The following is a 19,369-nucleotide window of genomic DNA, read 5'->3' as shown; positions in this document are numbered from 1 at the left end:
GAAGGGCAAAAACAAAATCACTTGGGTACATGATTTGATAAATTCTAAGCAGAGTAGGGACATTTTTATTCGGTACAGTTCAGTTGGGTCTCAGGCGATACAACTTTGTTGTAAGCGGTTTATTTCGTATAAATCATTAAATAATTCATAAAGGCATAGCTAGTGTTCTTTCTGGATAAATTATCGCGTCAAGTTACAGACCACAAACTAGCCTACGCTTGATTATAGTTTCGAAAGAGAAATCAAAGCCTGGGAGACCTTACATTAAGTGAAACACACGCATTTTAAAACGTTTTTTATTACGCACTCAAATAACTGGCACCTGTGAACTTTAACAGCATATCATCACCGTAAAAGTAGTATAACGATTTTATAGTAACGTCACAGATAGCATTCCTGACAAGAGTATCCTGAACGATCATCTGCAATTAAAATTAATTATTAATCTGAATTATCTTTTAACGATTTAATGCATTCAATGGACACTGGACAATATACTACTCAGAACCATAAACTGGAAGGATTTATTCAGAAGGAAGCAGTCGGTAGAATTCCGGAAAATACAAGAACTGCCGTGTTATGTAGCCACTATACAGTATGTTACGAAATGTCTGCAGCCGCTTGTTCATCGTGCTTTTGAAGTTTACGACCTTCTGAACTGCCTGCCGAGTAGGTCAAGTAAAGCAATATGGAGAAGTGTATCAAACTGGTACAGTTTTGGCTTTTGCTTTTCCTTCTTAGTAATGATTTGTGTGTGTCGGGATTAGACCTTACATTACTCCACACCAACGATGCTCACGCACGGATAGAGGAGACTAGCATAGATTCTGGGAAATGTACTACAGAAGTGTGCTTCGCTGGAGTTGCGAGGAGGTATAGGAAAATAAGAGAAATTCGGAGCATCGAGAAGAACGTGTTGCTGCTCGATGCAGGAGACCAATTTCAGGGAACCGTCTGGTTCAACCACTACGAGGGTGCCGAAGCTGCCTATTTTATGAACAAACTCCGGTATGATGCGATGGTAAGTGTTTGGAAGAAATCTTACAAATACATTCCAATGTATCGCTTGTATTGAAAAAATGTATAAGGGGGCGTATCACTTCCTTTCTGAATCATGATTATTTGCAAAAACTTATTGGACATGATTTACTTGGCTGTCACCAAAATGAACTTTAAAGGATTGTGAAAAGTTTATAGGAGTTTATAGTCCTCCTAAGTCTTTTTTTAATAATACAAATTTCAAGACTGCAGTGTGGATGATGTAGTTTAAATACATTGTTAATTGTTCATTTGAAACGGAAAATAAATTAATAAAAAAATATATCCACATATCAGAGCAAATATTTTTCATCCAGAAAAAAGATACATATCGTTTCTATGACTATAGATCATCGGTACAGTTCTAGGACATTCCTGGCAATTACAGTTCTGTAAAAAGTAGCAGGAGTGAAACTGTTCCAACTTGCCCCAGCCATGGGGTAAGTTTAAATAGTGGCCGAAATGTCGGAAAATGGACTTGAAAATGCTTAGTTTTAATACAAGTCAAGGGTTGGTGAATAGAGCATGTCTTACCGTTTACATTTCCAGAAGATCCCTTCTTTCTCCACACTTTGACCTTTCCATCACTGTGGTATAGGTTAATCTTGGTCTCCTCAGTCTATAAAACTTTGTTCCACAACTTTTGTGGCTCATCTCATCTCGCCTAGTTGTTATACAAGCTATCCCCAATGCTTGTGCAATGGCTCTGATCGATTTCCCCTCTTTTCTAAGTTTCAAAATGGCTTGCTTTTCTCCCACAGCTCTCTGAACTTCATCTTAGCTAATCTTTTGTAACACAAATGCAGTTTTCACAGGCAAAACCCAAGGCTAAAACGATGAGTAGACATTCACAGCTATTTATTGTTTAACCAATTGATCTAACAGGACATATCGGGTGCGTGGTGTTGGACGCAAAATGCATGACTCAACAGAGGTGTAATAAAGACCGTCAGGGCTTTATTCAGGGAATGTCCAGTGAGTATAGTCGAAAAACAAGCAAAGTTCATACACGTGAAATCCAGCCAAAACCAAAGTACAGTACCAAGGGAGAAGGCAGTCTCGTAATCGGTACACCATGCAAAAAGTCCAGTAACCAGGAAAGTTGTCAGCGGGGCAGAAGTACAGACGGACAGTAGGAAGGCTCGGGGTTGATGACGGCGCAAGAGTCAAGACCAAAGTCCGCTCCGCGGGACAAAAGCACAAAGACAGCAGGCAAAGTCGTGGTACAGGCAGCAATGGTCAACAAAACAGAAATCAATAATCATTGGTCAATAAACAGGCTTGGATCGTAATGACTTGACAATGACTTGACAATGCCGCTCAAAAGTGCACTGACAAACAGGGGGCAACAATTTCACAAAGACATGACATGGAACTGAACTTATATGCTGGTGTAGGCGGGTGCAGACAATTAGCTTGAGAGCAGCATGTCAATGGAAATCAGGTGTGGAGGATTGACAAGTTAACAAGATAATTAGTAATCGTTAGTAATAAACCTATCCTGCCGTAGCGTTAGTGGATTAGTAAGAAGACAAGGGAAATTGAAACAATAGGGAAGCGTGAGTGACAGAAAGGAGAGAGAGAAAGCATGAATGCAAGGTTTGCAGAAAGACACGAAAAAGTGTATGCTAATCAACATAATATGACATAAAACGTAAAAACGTGGCGAGACTAGACTAACATAATACATGACGTGACAATAACATAACTAAGACAATGACTGAACATGAAACATGACGTGACAAACATGAAACGTGACAATATCTGGCCAACAAGAAACATCTGTCAGTCACATGTTCCAATACTTTTGCTTACCTAAAAATTGGGTGGTCTGATACAAAAGATGTTTCTATGTGAAACAAATCTTCATAAAAATACCAGGAAATAAAAGCTGAAATTCGGATCTGTCATTGCATGTTCACATTTTGACCTCAAACTCAATTGTCTTCAGTGTATAGCAACAGCATATCAATTGACCTTGCTGTTCCAATACTTTTGGAGGATGTGGTGGCTTTCATTGTTACTCAGCAGTTGTATTGATCAATTACACAGTTAACTCACCTCATGCAGTTCTTTGGCATGAATTGGTTACTGATTTTATGGTGAAAACAAAAGCCAGCATGGTTGGCCACCCTGGGTGACCTGGCTCAGGCAGTAAGAGCAGTTGTCTGGCAGTCGGAGGGTTGCCGGTTCGATCCCCCGCCCGGGCTGTGTCGAAGTGTCCCTGAGCAAGACACCTAACCCCTAAATGCTCCTGATGAGCTGGTTGGTGCCTTGCATCGCAGGCAATCGCCATTGGTGTGTGAATGGGTGAATGAGAAGTATCAATTGTACAGCACTTTGGATAAAGGCGCTATATAAATGCCAACCATTTACCCTTGCTATAAGTAATACGAACATAGAAGGTGGAAACAGTGACACATTTTAATGTGCAAAATACAAAATTATAGTATGCAATATAATGTTAAATACTGTATATTAAGCACACACACAGCAATACATGAGTGCAACCAGACAAATACAATAAAAATGCATTGAGAACAAAACTGATCAGCACATAATTGAAAGAAACTTTTTTAGGTTAAAACATTTTTTTTTACCAATGAATGTAGTCAAACGTGCTCCTGCAGACTTTAATTCCGGCAACTGAGTAAGAAGTCCACTTTATTAGGTAGACCTGTACATCACCTTGTTAACGCAAATATTTAATCAGCCAACCATGTGGCAGCAACTAAATGCATACAAGCATGCAGACATGGTCAAGAGGTTCAGCCTTTGCTCAGATCAAATGTCAGAATGGGGGAGACATGTGATCTCAGTCACTTTGACCGTGGAATCATTCTTGGTGCCAGACAGGGTTGTTTGACTATCTCAGAAACTGCTGATCTCCTGGAATTTGACTGGAACAGTCTCCAGTCAGTTTGCAGAGAATGGTGTGAAAAACAAAAAACATCAAGTGAACAGCAGTTCTGCGGGCAAAAACACGTTGTTAATGAGAGTGGTCAGAGGAGAAGAGCAAGACTGGTCAAAGCTAACAGGAAGGTGACAGAAATGCAAATAACCATGCATTACAAAAGTGGTATGCAGAAGAGCCTCTCTGAACACACAATGTGTCAAACCTCGAAGTGGATAGGCTACAGCAGCAGGAGACCAATACATCTAAAAACCAAGTCTAATAAATACCTAATAAAGTGCTCACTGAGTGTACATCAAAAAACAAACAATATACATCCCTTTGTTGCTGGACTGTGCACCTTCTTAATAGCATATCTCCAGATTGCTTTACAGTGTCTACAGAGTTATGAGGATCTCTAGGAACTCTTGGATTGGCTTTACGCCGTTGTGAATAAAACACATGCAAAGGTTAATTTTCTTTATTTATTTATTTCCTATTTGTTTATTAGGTTTTTCTACCATTTGTTTCCTCATTTATTTAAGCACCATGTACCGGCTATAAATTGCTCAAAGGTACAGCCGCAATAGCCTGAAGCATAGGAGCCTATTGTTATTGTCAGTTTGTTTTGTCTTGTCAATTTACTCTTTTGAATAAATTTGACACACTCGTCTGAGTTGGTCTGACGACGACTGATTTTATGACAGATTGACCTAATGTGAAAGAAAAAACATGCATTTACATATAGTACGATGCAAAAGTTTGAGGCAGGTGTGGAAAAATGCTGTAAAATAAGAATGCTTTCAAAAATAGAAATGTTAATAGTTTATTTTCATCAATTAACAAAATACATGAACAGAAGAAGTGAATGAACAGAAGAAAAATCTAAAGCAAATCAGTATTTGGTGTGACCACCCTTTGCCTTCAAAACAGCATCAATTCTTCTAGGTATACTTGCACAAAGTTTTTTGAAAGATGATGTTGAGATCACCGCTCTGTGGGGGCCATACCATCACTTCCAGGCCTCCTTGTTCTTCTTTATGCTGAAGATACTTCCTAATTACATTGGCTGTATGTTTCAGGCCTTTGTCCTGCTGCAGAATAAATTTGGGGCCAATCAGATGCCTCCCCGATGGTATTGCATGATGGATAAGTATCTGCCTGTACTTCTCAGCATTGAGACCATTAATTCTGACCAAACCTTTCTGTTTCAGTTAATGATTGTGTTTCAACCTACATATTAAATCGATGATCACAAGCTCCTGTTTGGTATAATTGGTTAATCACACACCTGAGTATATGTCTACAAAATCGCTGACTTTGGGCAAGTGTACCTAGAAGAATTGATGCTGGTTTGAAGGCAAAGTGTGGTCACACAAAATATTGATTTGATTTAGATTTTTCGTCTGTTCACTCACTTTGCATTTCGTTCATTGATAAAAAATAAACTATTAACATTTCTATTTTTGAAAACTTTCTTACTTTACAGCCTTTTTTCACACCTGCCCATTTCTTTGTCCCAGTAATATTGCCTAGTTTGTAAGGTAGCTATGTCCACACATGGTCCCACACACGTCATGTTATGTGAATTGATGTAAAGTGTACTTTAAACCTAGTCTTGTGGAATTTCCTTAGTTGTTTTTGTGTATCCATAAATTTTTTTCAGTTATCAGTTATTGGTCAAAAATGAGCAAAACAATTCAGTAATAAGTTATTTACAATGGCAAAAACCTGATATAGCCTGGGATATATCACAGTGCTGTTGGGGGAAGAGGTTCACCTTATCCACACCTCCAGTATTTTGCTTCTATTCATTGTGAAAATGCATATTTTTTAGATTTCAAATAATTAACAAATTAACCATTTAAGTATCACCCCTTTGCTTGAAACAAACTTGAAAATTACATGCCCAAAATAAAATGCTATTGTTACTATTGTTATAAAATGTTACTATTCTTGAACCCTTTTGACTACAGGTATAATCCTGGGGTACGTTTCCCAATAACAGAGTCTCTTAGCGCTTTACGAAGACTCTCTAAGGCATACCTTACTAAAGTTGTTTACTTATCTACGTGTGTTCCCTGAACTATCACTTAGGCTGTTGCTTAAGGGATAGCTTCTATGTGCAATGTTACTAGACCCATGAGAGAAAGTGTTATTTATGAATAAAACACTGCAGGAATACTTTAAAATATTGCATTTATCACGACTGGTGGGGACGTATTAATAGAATTAAAAACTTACAAACTAAATTATCCAACTGTATATATAATTTTCACCAAATTATATATACAGTTAGTGATACAGTTTGTGACTACGCCATCTAGCAATACGCCTTCTTTGGCATGTCATGTTTTATTTACATTATTTTAATATCTTCGTCAGAGTGCCTTAAATGAATCAGGACTGATTTGGCAGAAGCACCATCACATTACTGGTGTAATTCACTATTTTCTCTGATTAGCTGACATTTTCAATAAAAGCACACCAACAAGCAAAATGCACCAACATTAATTTATTTAAATTTTTTACATAAACCACGGAAAAAAAGAAGACTTAAGCGGTCCCACAGCTTCACAGCAAATGAAATGGAGATATTGTTAGACGTGACGCTGAATAAAGAAATATTATTTTCCAGTTTTAGGACGACGGTGTCCAACAAAACCAAGAAAGAACTATGGTTAAACATCGCTCCAGCACACAGAGAGAGTAGGAAATCATCAGTTTATTAATATCATTTAACAGGCAATTAGGCAACATGTTCAATAAAGTGCAACATACATCCTTCGTAATTTAAAATTGTATTATTTGCATGATACAGTGCCATTAATGTGGTATTTTAGTAATATTATTAGCCAACTACAACTGTAGAATTATTAGTGTACATATTGCTTAACAGATTGAGATGTAACTAAGAGCAACAGCTGATTTCAGAGGCTTGCGGTTGTAACAGTGGTGGCCACTAGCGGAGTGAGCTGACAACATGACTATAGCTAAGAGTGGTCCAGACCAACCTTATGAAAGTATGACGTACAGAAGGTATACTTAGCTAAGAACCTTTCGGGAAACACGCTGAAACGTTAAGGTAGAGCTTAAGGTACAACTTACGAACAACGTAAAGGCTTCGGGAAACACACCCCTGGTCTCCTCTGAAAGGCAACCCTTTGGGGTTTGTTTTCCAACAGTCAGAATTACTCCAATTTACTAAAAAAAAGTTACAGAAGCTCAAATACAGATTACCACAATTACCAATACAGCTCCCTGATGATATAACCCTAAAATTTGAAATAACATAATTGACAACGAGCGAAATTGCCTTTAGCTGATCTGGGACTGGTTCGTCTGCTAAAATCCCACCTCGAACTCAGGCAAATCTGTAACTCGTTACACTTCCAGCTATCTTCAGTCAGCAACAGGTGGATAATAAATACATTACAATAATCATGATAATACCATAATTTTTGCCAAGTACCCAACCCCCATCAACAAGTCAAACACATTCCATAATTTCACATGCTATTTTTTATTAAGAGCAGGCTGGCTCCTTACTTACACTCACCAAGCACTTCATTAGGAACATTTTTACTTTATTACACCTACTTATTCATGTGATTATCTAATCAGCCAATTGTGGCAGCAGTGCAATGTATACAATCATGTAGCTATGGGTCAGGAGCTTCAGTTAATATACACCGTGATAAATGTAATGTCATTATTTCAATAACATGCCTGTAGTCGGTTCATTGATGCATTGAACTTATACTGCATTGTCTTACACACAGATGGGAGTAATGCATTTTTTATGCAACTACATTACCAATACTGGTCAGAGGTGCACGTACTTGGGCTCATCCTGTTCCAGAGACCCTATACTAAATGTAGATAATAGCATTTCTATGTACAAGTACGTTTGTAGAAGTATACAATGGTGAAACAGACGGCAATGATAATTCCTACAGTGAAATTCAAATTAAATAATGGATATTTTATCGACATTTCTTTGAGTTAGCTCATTTTTAGAAAGAGAAACTGTATTTGGTCCGCTGGACCCTTGTTGTGAGAAGGATACTTACATTGCCATATTTCTTGTCCCATGTGGATTTCAAAAATGTGGAGATCTGTTGTTGCTAAAGCAATGGCATCTAAAAATATGTTATACAGATAGAACCGTGAGTTTTAACTGGTATATCCTATTACCATAACGATTGAATGCAGGGGCTAAGCAAATAAACTTTTACTTGAACTCTCACTTTCAGCCTGCTCTCTACCTGCAGTGAGTACTGATATATTGCCCCAAACTACTTTACATGCTCCGGATACCTGCTTTACTCAAGACTACAGTGGCCGCATGGGCTTCTACATGCTTCAAAGAGCTGTTTTGTATGGTGTGTTGTCCAACCACGTCAGACAGTGTGGTTATTTTCCAAAGTAGCTAAAGTAGCTAGAAGCTGTCTATCCTCAAAGCTGTCTGTAAATTGAAATGACCTGGCCCGTTGCAGTACTTCAAAAATGAGGAAGGGTAGAGAAGTATGTCTTAATGAAGTATGCATGATACATACTGAGACAGAGAAAACATAAATCACTTGTGCCTTTTCCTGTTAAATGAGCTAAATGGTGTTTTGCAGTGAAATTTGTGGTTTGATGATAATTTGTGGTTTGATGAGATGGTGAAAGATGAGACATCACAGAATTGAGTGTGGTTGTTAGCATTTCATAAAGCCCAGTGAAGACCTATTTAAGTTCATTTTGCCAAATGTTCGCTTGTTGACTCTATGGTCCCACTGTGCCATAATTTGGCAGCATTTGCTGTTTTTTCTTCTTTTTTTTTATTTAAAAATTGTATTCTTGATTTTAGGCATTAGGAAACCATGAATTTGACAATGGTGTGGAGGGATTGCTGGAGCCTTTTCTGAAGCAGGTCAACTTCACAGTTCTCAGCGCTAACATCAAGCCAAATCAAGCTGTGGTGCCGGAACTGAGTCATTACTTCTTTCCCTACAAGATATTTAATGTTGGCTCTGACAGAGTGGCTGTGGTGGGCTACACATCAAAAGAAACACCAGATTTATCACTGCCAGGTAAAAACCCTTTTTGTGGTTGGTAGATTGCTTTGTTGACTGTTGCCCTACTAATTTACTATTCAGCTTTAGGTATGCACAGGGGACACCCCACCTCCTCCTAAGAATCAGCATCACATTTTCATTTTTTTATAGATTCCTTACTTAACCATGTCATCTCATTGGGATAAATAATCTCCTTTTTTCAAGAGAGACTTGGCGAAGATGGCAGCAAAAAAATATGATTTAGAAACTTTTAAACAATTCATTTCTTCTTGCTTTGTACAATAGTTTTAAAACACTTCAGTTCCTGAAGAGGCACAGGGGCTGCATGTTTTCGTTGCTACATGTATGGAACACTTAATTGATCAGTTTGTTTGTACAGTTAACTGCACTCATTGTTAACTGGTTTCTTTGGTTTGAAATGGCAGCAAAAAACAAGCAGACACAAGGATCTCTCTCTTTCTTTCTCTTTCTTGCTCTGTCTTTCTGTCTCTGTATAGGTCCACACTTGGTATTTGAGGATGAGATCAGTGCTCTGCAGGTCCAAGTGAATAAGCTGACCAGACTTGGTATCAATAAAATCATTGGACTCGGCCACTCCGGCTTTGAGGTCGATAAAGAAATTGCCAGGAAGGTCCAAGGGATTGATGTGGTCATCGGTGGACACACAAACACATTCTTGTATACAGGTAAATTACTTCATACTACAATGCATGTGGCCCTTTTATGACTAGTTGTGGCTTTTACCTAACGTCTTGCTTATAAAAAACTTTGAAATGGTATTTGCAAAGATTCTGTTGGCGACATTGTTTTGTGTTTCATTGGGGTTTTTGTCTGTGCGGCAAGAATGTTCCCGGGAAAAGATACTTGCGAGGTTCCGACAGTAGGGGGCATCCATGTTGCATTTCGGCCTGTAACAGGTGGAGCACCACCACTAGGTGGCAAATGTGAGCACTCTCCACAGCTGTCATGAGCCCACCCTTGACGGCATGATGCCCTGGGTCTCTTTCTAACTGGCTTTCTAAGCCCTGGGTCTCTTTCTAATGCCAAATTATTATGCAACGAATTATCAGTATTGAGAATGTGAAATATAATGTTAAAAACTTCTCAGGAATGTGAGACTGTTGGTGTCAAATGTAACTACGTTGCCCCGCCCCCCATAGGTGGAGGGTGAACCAAGGCTATGAAATCAATGAGGGTAGAGGTGTGTCCCCCTCCACATGATAGAAAGTTTTCTTTTTAAAACATGTTTAAAATTTCATACAAAAGGTATTCACGTTACAAAGTTCACACCCCATACAAAACAACACTCAAGACAATTTGTTTAGATACGACCACAGGATCCAGGTAAAAACAATAGACTAAAATAAGAAAGGCAAAAGAAATCAAACCCAAACTGTTGCTTCACTCTGTTGCTTTTCAGTTCTGTAGCTTTTCAGCTCTGTTCCTCTGGCCAAATGCCATTACTGTACTGGAATGGAATGCTCTTACTGTATCTGGAAAGCAAGCTGTGTTGATATCAGTTCTTAACTGAAACACATATATAGCTGAAATGCAGGATTATTTTAATGATGATGACTTGACTTATCTTGAATAAGGGATCATGTAAATCATGGAAATGAATATACTATCATTTGCTTGTGCTCATTTCCAGTGATACTGCTTTTTTGTACTTATCATTTATTGTATAGTGGTTGATATAAATTGACATATGTGAAAAGCACTAGCAGGTCATCGCATCATGCAGAAATTATGTCATTTTGTGCTTTCTTGTGCTACAACCAGGTGTTTCAAACCTGGGAGAAAAGAGGTTGCAAGTCCAAGCGTCAGAAAGTAAATGTCCTGCCATTTGTTTCTTGTACCCAGGAGCCAGCTGATTTCACTAATTTCTTCTACTTCCTGGCTGATAAGATTTCCATCAGCCAGGAAGTAGAAGAAATTCACATCAAGCAGAAATTATGTCATTTTGTGCTTTCTTGTGCTACAACCAGGCGTTTCAAACCTGGGAGAAAAGGGAAAAACACTAACTTGTACCTTGCACTAATTTCCAGTGCTTGTACCTAGCCATGAAAACAAAATGTAAAATGTAAAAGACAAGGTTATTGTTGAACATTCATTCATGAGTAATTGACAACTGTGCAGGATTGACTGTTTCTGAAGGTGTCAAAGAATAATTCAGTTCACAATAATTCAGGCCTACACAGATATCAATCTGGGTCCAACTTTATTTCATGATCATGGAGAGAAGTACAGTACAAGCATTTGTAGTTCTCTGAAACTGTTATGTCCTCACCCATCTTTAGGCAGACACAGAGCTTAGTGGGTGGCACTCTTCCAAGCAGAAAGGGATCCATGAGAGCAATAAACCATTATTGTTTAGGAGATAGGAGCCTCCCAGTTCACATCAATTTACAAATTCCGGTACAGGGGACAGGCCATCTACAGAGGTCCCAGCAGGCCCATACCCATTTGTGGTTTCTTCCGAGGACGGGCGGAAAGTCCCTGTTGTCCAGGCCTATGCCTTTGGGAAATACCTGGGCCAATTAAAGGTGACCTTTGATGATGCTGGCAATGTGGTGAAGTCACTGGGGAACCCCATCCTGCTGGACAGCAGCGTACCACAAGGTAATCCTTTTGTGTGAAATGCACCCTTTGCCATGCAATTCCATGCAGTTCAGCACAATCTCACATTCGCTGCCTTAAACTTTTTAAGCCGAAGAGCAATGACAATGCCAATTTGCATAAAAAATAACTCCCTTCAATCTCGATATTCAACTATAATAATATTTTGGAATGTATGATTATTATTATAGTTTGTTATGCAGGGGAGACTTGCGACTCTAAAATATTTCAAATTGACTGGCAGTAAAAGCGGGGTTGTGTTTGAAATTCATGGCTACTTTTCGTTAAATTCTGGCTGTTAGGCTAAGAATGATTTCCATGCAACTGAGGACAATGTGCACTTGAGAAGGAACTGAAAATGAGACTAACAAGAATAGCGCTAATATAATAGGTTACGTGTTGTTTTTAATGTTTGTGCAATAAAATACAAATGTTAATATCTATGTATTCTATTACTGTATTTACCGTTATAACAATTGGAATGTAACAATTTTTTTCAAGGCAAAACAGCCTCACCTGCTTCAGTAGCTAGTTCAGTTTGTGAGTTATTATATTCATACATTTATAAATCCCTATTTATTCTTGTTTGAAGCACAGCTACTACAGTATTTCAGTCTGTTATGCAGGTAAATCTGTATTATCTTTATCTGGTTAATCTTAACATTAATTAAAAACCGAAACCTTCTGTATAAAACGATGTGTGTACTCACGCAATAATTTTACGATGAACACCTTTGGCTGAGCCGCCTGCCCGTTCGTATCAGAACCACTATCCATGTTGCCATCACATTCGCCCTTTAAACACACACCCACATTGTCCTAAAGCACGATACTCTTAAGCAACACATCCGTTACAGTTTGTAATGTTGGAACACAACTGCCCCATATCTTGCTATCGGGTGATCCATCTATCCATCACCCACACTACAGTACAGTCAGCCTAAAGTAGCCAGCTAGGCTAGCAACCACTAAGATTACAATAAACAGGCTTATTTCAATTCAGCTTCTTCACCCTAAAAATGTATTTATTGACATGATCATTAAAACACTGTACTTACAAGTACAATTCATTTTTTTAACAACCCATTACATTACATTACATTATTGGCATTTGGCAGACGCTCTTATCCAGAGCGACGTACAACAAAGTGTATACCCATAACCAGGGGTAAGTGCGCTGAAAGACCCTAGAGGGAAGTACAATTTCAATTGCTACCCGTACAACTAAGATAAGGACCAGGGCCTATTTATTTATTTATTTTTTTTTTTTTTTTAATCAACAAATAAACAAACAAACAACAAACCCCAACTGGAGAATGCAGCATGTTATGGGTTTATTAAAAGCAGTAGTCCTGATTTGTGAAATACCACCAGTTCAGATTGCTTGCTACAGGAAGATACTGTAGTTAAAATGCTATACATGCAATGCTATACATTCTGGAGTGACACAAATATGAATAAAAAGCAAGAAAACAGCAATGATGCAATGACTGATAGGAAAATGGGATAAAAAGAGAGAGGAAAAACATAACTTTGTCCCTGCAGTAATGATGTATGACTACACTATGGCCTGTTCAGTTGGTTGTTGTCATTTCCTTTGTCAGATGCAGGTGTGCTTCAGGATGTGGAGGAATGGAAGAAGAGCCTGGCAAATTACTCCTCTCAGTATGTAGGGAAGACCATGGTCTACCTCAATGGAACGTTTGAAGAGTGCCGATTCCGGGAGTGCAACCTGGGGAACTTGATCTGTGATGCAATGGTAAGCTTGTATAATAGGATTAGGTTGGTCCAATAGAAACCTGACGTGTGATTCTGTTCTATTATTCTAATAGTGTATCAATTAATGTGTCAAACAGTTATCCCAATAGCACCAGCTCAATCATTTATGTTGATTTCTTACTAATTAAGCACAGATTGTGATTTACCCAGATGTTTACAATACAGGTTGGCGACATCATCCTACATGATGGACATTTGAAAAATATACAGGACTCTGTGAACATTTTGTATGTCTTTGAATTGACAGTTCTGATGTTTTTAAATAGCCACAGACATCAAGTATTGCCACAGATGTGTCAATGTATGGACACATTACCCACCTCTGGTCTGATTATTTAGGGGCTGTACAGGTTCTGTGTTTTCTATTTCCTGATTTCCGTAGTGTTTTTGCCTCGTTTCCCTCTGTGACCACCATAGTCTGTTTCCAGTTTAATTCCCTCATTCATTTGTTCCACCTGTGTGTCCACATCCTCACTCCTTATATGTACTTCCTTCCTGTCTCTTGTCATTCAGCTTACCTGTCTCATTGTCTGTCTATCAGTTAGTCTTTTTAAACCTGTCCTTTTCAGTTTCTTGTTGCTAGTTCATCTTTCTGTGTTTCTGTTCCCGACCCCAGTTCTAGCTTCCCCTTACCTGTGCCCTGTCTCTGTTTTACTCCACTCCGCTCCGCTCCGCTCCGCTCCATTCCGTTCTGTTCTGTTCTGCTTTGGATTTTTTGTTCATGGCCCCTGCCTGCTCTTTGGACCGTTGATTTCTGTACCTCTGTTTCTTTCCTTCCATTCTCCCTGTAAAAGGTCAACTTATTGTTCTTCCAGACATCACAAAAAAGCAATAAGTTGTATAATTATTAACTTGACCATGCATCTAGGGATAAGCTTTGCCCTGCGATGGACTGCCGACCTGTCCAGCGTGTATTCCTGCCTTTCGCCCAATGTACAGTGCATCCGGAAAGTATTCACAGCGCTTCACTTTTCCCACATTTTGTTATGTTACAGCCTTACTCCAAAATGGAATAAATTCTTTTTTTTCCTCAAAATTCTACACACAACACCCCATAATGACAACATGAAAGAAGTTTTTTGGAAATCTTTGCAAATTTATTAAAAATAAAAAACTAAGAAATCACATGTACATAAGTATTCACAGCCTTTGCCCAATACTTTGTTAATGCACCTTTGGCAGCAATTACACCCTCAAGTCTTTTTGAATATGATGCCACAAGCTTGACACACCTATCTTTGGGCAGTTTCGCCCATTCCTCTTTGCAGCACCTCTCAAGCTCCATCAGGTTGGATGGGGAGCGTTGGTGCACAGCCATTTTCGGATCTCTCCAGAGATGTTCAATCGATTTCAAGTCTGGGCTCTGGCTGGGCCACTCAAGGACATTCACAAAGTTGTCCTGAAGCCACTCCTTTGATATCTTGGCTGTGTGCTTAGGGTCGTTGTCCTGCCGAAAGATGAACCGTCGCCCCAGTTTGAGGTCAAGAGCAGTCTGGAGCAGGTTTTCATCCAGGATGTCTCTGTACATTGCTGCATTCATCTTTCCCTCAATCCTGACTAGTCTCCCAGTTCCTGCCGCTGAAAAACATCCACACAGCATGATGCTGCCACCACCATGCTTCACTGTAGGGATGGTATTGGCCAGGTGATGAGCGGTGCCTGGTTTCCTCCAAACATGACGCCTGGCATTCACGCCAAAGAGTTCAAGAATTTTGTTTCTCATGATCTGAGAGTCCTTCAGGTGCCTTTTGGCAAACTCCAGGCGGGCTGCCATGTGCCTTTTACTAAGGAGTGGCTTCCGTCTGGCCACTCTACCATACAGGCCTGATTGGTGGATTGCTGCAGAGATGGTTGTCCTTCTGGAAGGTTCTCCTCTCTCCACAGAGGAACGCTGGAGCTCTGACAGAGTGACCATCGGGTTCTTGGTCACGTCCCTGACTAAGGCCCTTCTCCCCCGATTGCTCAGTTTAGACGGGCGGCCAGCTCTGGGAAGAGTCTTGGTGGTTCCGAACTTCTTCCATTTACGGATAATGGAGGCCACTGTGCTCATTGGGACCTTCAAAGCAGCAGAAGCTTTTCTGTACCCTTCCCCAGATTTGTGCCTCGGGACAATCCTGTCTCGGAGGTCTACAGACAATTCCTTTGACCAGTGACCAAAAGGTTGATCAGTGGAAACAGGATGCACCTGAGCTCAATTTTGAGCTTCATGGCAAAGGCTGTGAATACTTATGTACATGTGATTTCTTAGTTTTTTATTTTTAATAAATTTGCAAAAATCTCAAAACTTTTTTCACGTTGTCATTATGGGGTATTGTGTGTAGAATTTGGAGGACAAAAATGAATTTAATCAATTTTGGAATAAGGCTGTAACATAACAAAATGTGGAAAAAGTGAAGCGCTGTGAATACTTTCCGGATGCACTGTATGCTGGGATAGGCTCCGGCCCCCCTGCAACCCTGTTCAGGATAAGCGGGTTAGGATAATTAATTAATTAATTAATGCATCTAGGGACACCTGGAGGATAACAATCAAAAACCAAGTTTCCCTTGTATCACTAGACCGAGACAAACTGTTGGCTCCACCCATCGTACATGAGCTTGCCAGTGTGTTTCTGTGTTCTCTATAGCGGCATTCCCTGTACAGTTATAGCCAATGTATTATTCCTGGGTTGACTTATGTGACCGATGTTCACACACTCCCTTAATTTCAGAATTCCACAACTTACACTACATAGGCTTTACTGTGTGCCAGTGAAAAGCCTCTCTGGGAACATTTCCTTTCTCACAGGTCCACCATAACCTTAAATACTCAGACGAAGTGCAATGGAACCATGTCAGCTCCTGCATTGTCAACAGCGGGTCCATACGCTCGTCTATAGACGAGCGAAGCAAGAACGGTGGGTGCCAAGATTAATCCCCTGAGGTTTGCTGGAATCACCTGTCCTTTGTGCCACTGAAATATTGCCTTTGGTCTGACTTTCACTGCTAGAGTCTGTTTCAGTAACAGTTATGCCCCTGTCAACATCAATATTCTCTATGAAAATTAGTTCATGAATATTTTCATTGGTAGTAATTGCCCAAGTGAGTGCGGTGCCACACGTCTGTCTGTGGTAAGTCCTGCACAATATTATTTTTACAACAGAAACCCAGGAAAGACTATATTTATGCAAGGGCAGTAACATTTTGTGATATGAGAAATATGAAGGAGGTTACAAGCTAATCAGATGTGAAATAATGTCACTTTAGGCTCAATCACCATGGAGGAACTCCTGACTGTATTGCCTTTTGGTGGGACCTATGACTTGGTGCAGCTGAAGGGATCAACGCTCAGAGATGCATTTGAGCATTCCGTCCGAAGATACGGACAGAACACAGGAGAATTCCTGCAGGTGGCAGGTATTTGTACAAGATTCTTCAGGAAAGGGAACTTCCTGAAAGCGTTATTGAATCTACCATCATAATAGCATAATTTACAGTTGTTCTTATCCAGGTGAATTCATCCAGATATCCAGCAATAAATGTAGCCTATTAATAGCTGTTCAGAAAAAAAAAAAAGTTATTTTCAGTTCCTTCAAAAATAGCATGCAAATAACCCCCTTGCCCATTTATCTGTTCCAGGGATTCAGGTGGAGCTTGACTTGTCAAAGCCCTCTGGTGAGCGTGTGACGTCCCTGCACCTTCTCTGCACAAAGTGTCGGGTGCCAAAATACGAGCCGTTGGTCCTGGACCAGGTCTACAAGCTGGTTCTCCCATCTTATCTGATCAATGGAGGAGATGGTTTCTCCATGATCAAAGAGGAGATGCTGAAGCACGACAGCGGTAGGTTCCTGCCAGCACTAGGGTGACTTGAATGGATTGGTAAACAGAAGGTCCATGGCTTGAGTCCTGGATTAGCATCACTGTTATACCCTTAAGAATTGCACCTCACCAGACTATATCTTTTGAAATTCTTGCATCATGCATGTGAATCCCATTGACAAGCATTGTATATTAGCGTTTTAGGTGAAAGCAGAAAGCTTTGCTAAATACAATCAAGAAATCCTTTATTGGGTTAGCAACATATGTTCCTGTTCAATCTGCATACCTTCTTCGAGTAACATCACATTTGGGGCTCTTATCATGCATTTCAAAGCGCAGGAACTTGAGTAGATTTCGATTGTGGATTGGATTATCACCTGAAATCAGAACATCACTGTTCAGGGTGATTTGGGTTTACTCTAATTGATAAAAGACAAGGTAAGTAGCGAGCATTCTAGCTATCCATCCATCCGTTATCTTAACCCGCTTATCCTGAACAGGGTCGCAGGGGGGCTGGAGCCTATCCCAGCATACATTGGGCGAAAGGCAGGAATACACCCTGGACAGGTCGCCAGTCCATCACAGGGCACACACACCATTCACTCACACACTCATACACTCATACCTATGGGCAATTTAGACTCTCCAATCAGCCTAACCTGCATGTCTTTGGACTGTGGGAGGAAACCGGAGTACCCGGAGGAAACCCACACAGACACTGGGAGAACATGCAAACTGCGTACAGAGAGGCCCCGGCCGACGGGGGTCTAACACTGAAATGGTAGGCTACCAACTACCAGTGTGATGAGTACACCGGTTCATGTTCTTTTTAAGGTATTGCTCTGACCCTGGTTGCATGTATTGGCTTCAGTCTGTAACTGGTTACAATTTTGGTCATCTATTCCAGTAGTTCCAAACCTGGGGGTGAGAGAGAGAAGCAAAATAAGAAAAATAAGAGGGTCAACACCAGAAATTGTTCAGAATTGAGAAGCTGCATTTGACAGCAGGTTGTGTTGCCCATGACTTTGCCATTTACCATAGATTTGCGTAGGTTGCAGTATCTTTTCCTTTTGTGTAGAGTGTCCCCAATTTATGGCATATTTTGTGAAGAGAAACTCAGTGGACATGGGTCTGAAAAATGTGAACTATTCCTTTGACATTAGGTACAGACTGACTGAAAGTATGTGGATGAGCTATGATGCTTTGTTGCCTTTTTTATGGATCCCAGTAGTCACCAAGTAAAACTTTCCAAATGCAGATGGCTCACAGAGACGAATGCTGTCCAGATAGTCATTATTAATATGTAACATTGATTAGTAGGTTAGTTGATTTTATAAAAATGGTGCTGGAGCTCAACACGATTTAACTTACTGACTTAACAATTAAGCCCAGGATGTGATATAGACTTGCCGCTTCAAGGATGTGAAGTTGCCGTACCCAGTATTAGTATAGTGTTCTTCATAAAAGTGCTCAGTGAGGGTATATATATACAGTGTAGTATACACTCACCGAGCACTTTATTAGGTATTTATTAGACTTATTTTTTAGACTTCTACTGCTATAGCCTATCCACTTAGAGTTCTAATGCATCATGTTGTCGAGGACCCGGCCCTAGGCCCCCCTGATGAGAGATTGACGGGGGATGGGTTAGGAAGGAATGCATTGTTAACCCCTCGCACACGCCATCGAGGTGGGAGTAAGAACGCCCGTAAGAAGAAAAATATGTGGTTCAGAGATAATGAGCAGCCATACTTGTCAGTAGAGGAGTCTGAAGTCGGGGGACTTAGATTTAGGGTTTTAAGGAGCAAGGTTAAAGTTCTGACTGAGAATACCCCAACCCTACAGGGGAGGGGCACAATGCCTGGCTAAAGAAAAAAAATAAGGAAAACGGAAGGGATGTCAATACCGAAAGAAGATTAAGAGGCTTCAAGGGCCTTCCTGATTATAGCACAAATAATTTATCGGATAGATTCAAAGGACTGACTATAGAAGAAGTTGGGGGATGATTTACACTCAGCTATTGGCTGGATGTCCTTTGTAGATCCCTTAAGGCGCCGCGGAGAGGGGCACCTGAAGAGTGTGTTGAGATGGTGGAGGGCACTAACTTCTGGCTTGTATGAAGTCAAAGTTTGGAGAGTCCAAGGAGAGATTATGACAGGGAGACAAATACCAGTGATGAA

General features: G+C 40.1%; 1 protein-coding gene across 2 annotated transcripts in view; it reads left to right on the top strand.

The window, feature by feature from the left end:
• Positions 1-661: 661 nt before the first annotated feature.
• LOC133107840 (snake venom 5'-nucleotidase-like) overlaps positions 662-19,369 on the top strand; it is a 45,456-nt gene continuing 26,748 nt past the window's right edge. Inside the window, exons 1-8 of one of the 2 annotated variants that reach the window (XM_061217083.1) lie at positions 662-1,021; positions 8,787-9,009; positions 9,492-9,680; positions 11,419-11,616; positions 13,224-13,372; positions 16,180-16,288; positions 16,638-16,787; positions 17,010-17,210. In XM_061217083.1, coding sequence (XP_061073067.1) covers positions 689-1,021; positions 8,787-9,009; positions 9,492-9,680; positions 11,419-11,616; positions 13,224-13,372; positions 16,180-16,288; positions 16,638-16,787; positions 17,010-17,210 — 1,552 coding nt within the window. In that variant the 5' untranslated portion in view covers positions 662-688. Of the gene's footprint in view, positions 1,022-8,786; positions 9,010-9,491; positions 9,681-11,418; positions 11,617-13,217; positions 13,373-16,179; positions 16,289-16,637; positions 16,788-17,009; positions 17,211-19,369 lie in introns of both variants that reach the window. The other variant, XM_061217073.1, reaches the window with a different exon arrangement.

Source organism: Conger conger, chromosome 1 (assembly GCF_963514075.1).
Source record: "Conger conger chromosome 1, fConCon1.1, whole genome shotgun sequence".
Classification (NCBI taxonomy): domain Eukaryota; kingdom Metazoa; phylum Chordata; class Actinopteri; order Anguilliformes; family Congridae; genus Conger; species Conger conger.
Note: the sequence above shows the minus strand (reverse complement) of the source record. Positions and strands in the feature narration are given on the sequence as shown.